The sequence below is a fragment of the Pteropus alecto genome, unplaced genomic scaffold (genome assembly GCF_000325575.1).
Source record: "Pteropus alecto unplaced genomic scaffold, ASM32557v1 scaffold50, whole genome shotgun sequence".
In the NCBI taxonomy this organism is placed as follows: domain Eukaryota; kingdom Metazoa; phylum Chordata; class Mammalia; order Chiroptera; family Pteropodidae; genus Pteropus; species Pteropus alecto.
This window is the reverse complement of record NW_006431918.1, coordinates 13,470,929-13,474,283: the sequence shown is the minus strand read 5'-3', so window position 1 is coordinate 13,474,283 and position 3,355 is coordinate 13,470,929. Positions and strand designations below refer to the sequence as shown.

Here is a 3,355-nt window from a genome sequence, read left to right as displayed (position 1 = left end):
GGTGCCTTGTAAGAAGAAATTTGTTTCTCACAGTCTGGAGGCTTGAAATCCAAGATCAGGGCACCGGCACGGTCCAGTGAGGGCCCATGTCGAGGTCACGGACTTCCCGCTGTGTCCTCACATGGCAGAAGGGGCAGAGGATCTCTCTGGGGTCTCTTTTCTAAGGGCATTAACCCCGTTCATGTGGGCTCCACCCTCAGGACCGAATCACCCCTCAAAGGCCGCGCCTCCTAATACCACACATTGGGGGTTAGGATTCCAACATGGATTTTGGGGGGATGCAGACAGTCCACAGCATGGTCCTGTGTGCTGCAGGCACAGGTCGGGACTTTGGGACAAGGCCTGGGAGCCTTCTGAGGGTTCTTTATCGCCAAACCTTGGCATGACAGAACAGGATACTGAGGAACAGAAGGGGACAGATGGCAGCCAGGGCGAGAACATGGGTCTTTTGGCCCCTGGGTTTTTCTGGGCCCCAGAACCATGCTGCCTGAAATGGCGCCCTTGCTGTGTGTTGAGCATTTGAACTGAGTGAAGGAGGAGCAGCCTGATGTCTTGTGTCCTTTCTTTTCTAGGTGAATCTTCCAAAATGTGGCAGCTGTTGACCACTCTCAGCTGCCTTGTGGTGCTGACCAGTGCCCGGAACAGGCCAAACTTCCCGCCCCTGTCAGACGAGCTGGTCAACTATGTTAACAAGCGGAACACTACATGGAAGGTGGGCTGTGGGGGCTGTTTTCCTGCGTGTGTTCCCTCCAAGGGTCGGTCTGTACACCCTGACTCCCAGCAGAGGTGGCCGTAGCTGCGGCCCATAGGACAGTTTGTCCTGGACAGCTGACAATCCGATTCAGAGTCACAGCCGCTCAGGACCATACCTACCTCCTCTCTGCCCCCTCGGGGGCGTGTGTGCGTGTATCTGTGGCACGTATATGAGTGTGCATGGAAGTGCACGGGGATCAACAAGCTGGGTACTCTCTGAGCCCCTCCGTGGTAGGTGTTAGGGCTCATCAGTACTAGCGGCTCCTTGATTCTGCCCAGCCCTGAGGCCTGGGACTGCGGAAACCAGGAAACGAGGAATAGGCCACGGTCAGGGCTGCGGGAGGAGGGTCTCTCCTGACATCTGCAAATGGTAGCAGATCAGAGAAGACACCCACTGATGTAAGAGCTGCACACTGCCTGTGAGCTCCCTCTGGGCCGGTCCCAGCCTGCTCTACAGAGTGCTATCATGAAATACCATACATTGGGTAGCTCATAACAAATTTATTGCTTGCAGTTCTGGAAGCTGGAAATATAGGATCAGGGTGCTAGCATGGTTGGGTTCTGCTGAGGGCCTTCTCAGGTTGCACATGGTCGACTGTGTCTGTCGTCATGTGGCAAGGTGGGGCAAAAGAGCACTCTGGGGTCTCCTTTATGGGGGCACTGATCCCACTCATGAGGGCTCCACCCTTAAGACCTAAGCACCTCCCAGAGGCCTCACCTCCAGATACCATCACATTTCGGGTTGGGCTTCAACATAAATTCTGGGGAACACAAACATTTGGTCTATAGCAGTACCCCACCCGCCTTGCTCTGTTGAGTTGGGAGGGATACCTGGCCTTGTCAGGCCTCGCGTGTGGGCGGCATGCACATTCACATCCCCCATCCCTGGAACACCCCCTCCGTGGGGGGCGGTGACCACTGTGGCTGGGTTCTCTTCCAGGCTGGACACAACTTCCACAATGTAGACCTGAGCTATGTGAAGAGGCTGTGTGGCACCATTCTGGGTGGGCCCAAGCTGCCCCAAAGGTGAGTGCCCGCTCCCCAGGATGAGAGCTGCAGGTGTTTTTTTGGGACAGTGACGAGGAGGGACGGGAGAAGGCCTCCCTGGCTTCTGCACGTTTCACTCCCCCAAGAGCTGCAGGGACTGTACTTAAGATGCAGGGCTCAGTCCCAAGTGCCAGTGTTTCCTGCTGTGCTTCTCCCGGTGGCTCAGAGCCCCAGTGGGAAAGGCCCCAGTCTGGGTCTCCATGATTGGTTGGGCCCAGTGGTTGAATAATTTAAGGAAAAGCCAAGAAAAGCCATATGATATGGCATTATGTTTTATTCTTCTAGAAAACTCTGCAATGGACATTTTTATGTAGACATATTATTTTTGTAGGAAGCATTTAAAAAATCTAAGAATGAGAATGGGTTAGTTACGTTAGGGGACATCACACAGCGGGGAAGATATTTAATACGATGTGAACAGCCTGGGCAGACGTTTATGATTGGGGGTGGGGTGGAGGAAGCAGGAAACTCAATTATCTCTTAAACTCTTAAAGAATATGCATAAAATGAATCTAGAAATAAGCATATGGAATGACAAGCTGTGCTGAGCAATTGAATCAAGTTTTGTTTTCTAAAATTTCAAGGGGACATTCCTACAGACATCTCTTCTGTGTGTCGTGTGCCTCACTCCCTTTCTGAGTGACAGTCCACAGTCAGCTGGCCTTTGCAGGGATGCAGTGGGGTGGGCGGTGCAGGTGTTAAGATGTGAGCTCGTAATGGAGAGAGACCTTCCTTTGTCCAGAGTTTGGCTTGCTGAGGACCTAGTTCTGCCTGAAAGCTTCGATGCCCGGGAACAGTGGCCAAACTGCCCGACCATCAAGGAAATCAGAGACCAGGGTTCCTGTGGCTCCTGCTGGGTGAGGCCCTGCTGGTGGGAAGGGCTAGAGTGGAGTGGGCGCAAGGGGGCTGGGAGTGACCAGGGGAGTGGGGGTCAGACCGGTTGTGACTCAGCATGTTACGTAAACTTCCCGAGTCTCAGTTGTCATAACTATAAACATAGTAAAGTTCCTCATGACCCTGAGTTATTGCAAGGACTAGGTGGAAGGATAAAGGTGTAGCGCGCCTTGCACAGGGCACATCCGTATGTGGGTTTGTTGAAGTGTTTTTCTCTGTTTGACGTGCTGTCCTAGGCCATCGGCAAATACTTACTAGCTTTAATTCCTACTCTGCATCATGAAGATACAGCCATTCTATATCAATGAGCTGTCTTAATTTTGTTTGTTTTTTAACTGTGGTAAAATGTAAATAACATAAATTAAACTATCTTAATCATTTTTAAGTGTACAGTTCAGCGGCATTAAGTACACTCACATTATTTTGCAGCCATCACCACCATCCATCCGCAGAGCTCTTGTCATCTTGCAAAAATAAAACAACATCCCATTAAACACTAGCCCCCTATCCTCCCTCCCCCCAGCAAGTACCCTTCTACTTTCCGTCTCTATGATTTCGACTAGTCTGAATATCTCATAGAAGTGAAATCAGAGTGTTTGTCCTTTGCGTGAGCTGTGTTTTCAGGTTAACAATCAAAACCACGTTACTGTATTATGGAGCT

At 51.2% G+C, this 3,355-nt stretch overlaps 1 protein-coding gene across 1 annotated transcript in view; it reads left to right on the top strand.

Moving 5' to 3' along the window:
* Nucleotides 1-3,355, top strand: part of CTSB (cathepsin B) — a 13,048-nt gene that overhangs the window by 4,473 nt on the left and 5,220 nt on the right. Inside the window, exons 2-4 of the mRNA XM_025042968.1 lie at nucleotides 573-712; nucleotides 1,694-1,779; nucleotides 2,543-2,657. Coding sequence (XP_024898736.1) covers nucleotides 587-712; nucleotides 1,694-1,779; nucleotides 2,543-2,657 — 327 coding nt within the window. The 5' untranslated portion in view covers nucleotides 573-586. The remainder of the gene's footprint in view (nucleotides 1-572; nucleotides 713-1,693; nucleotides 1,780-2,542; nucleotides 2,658-3,355) is intronic.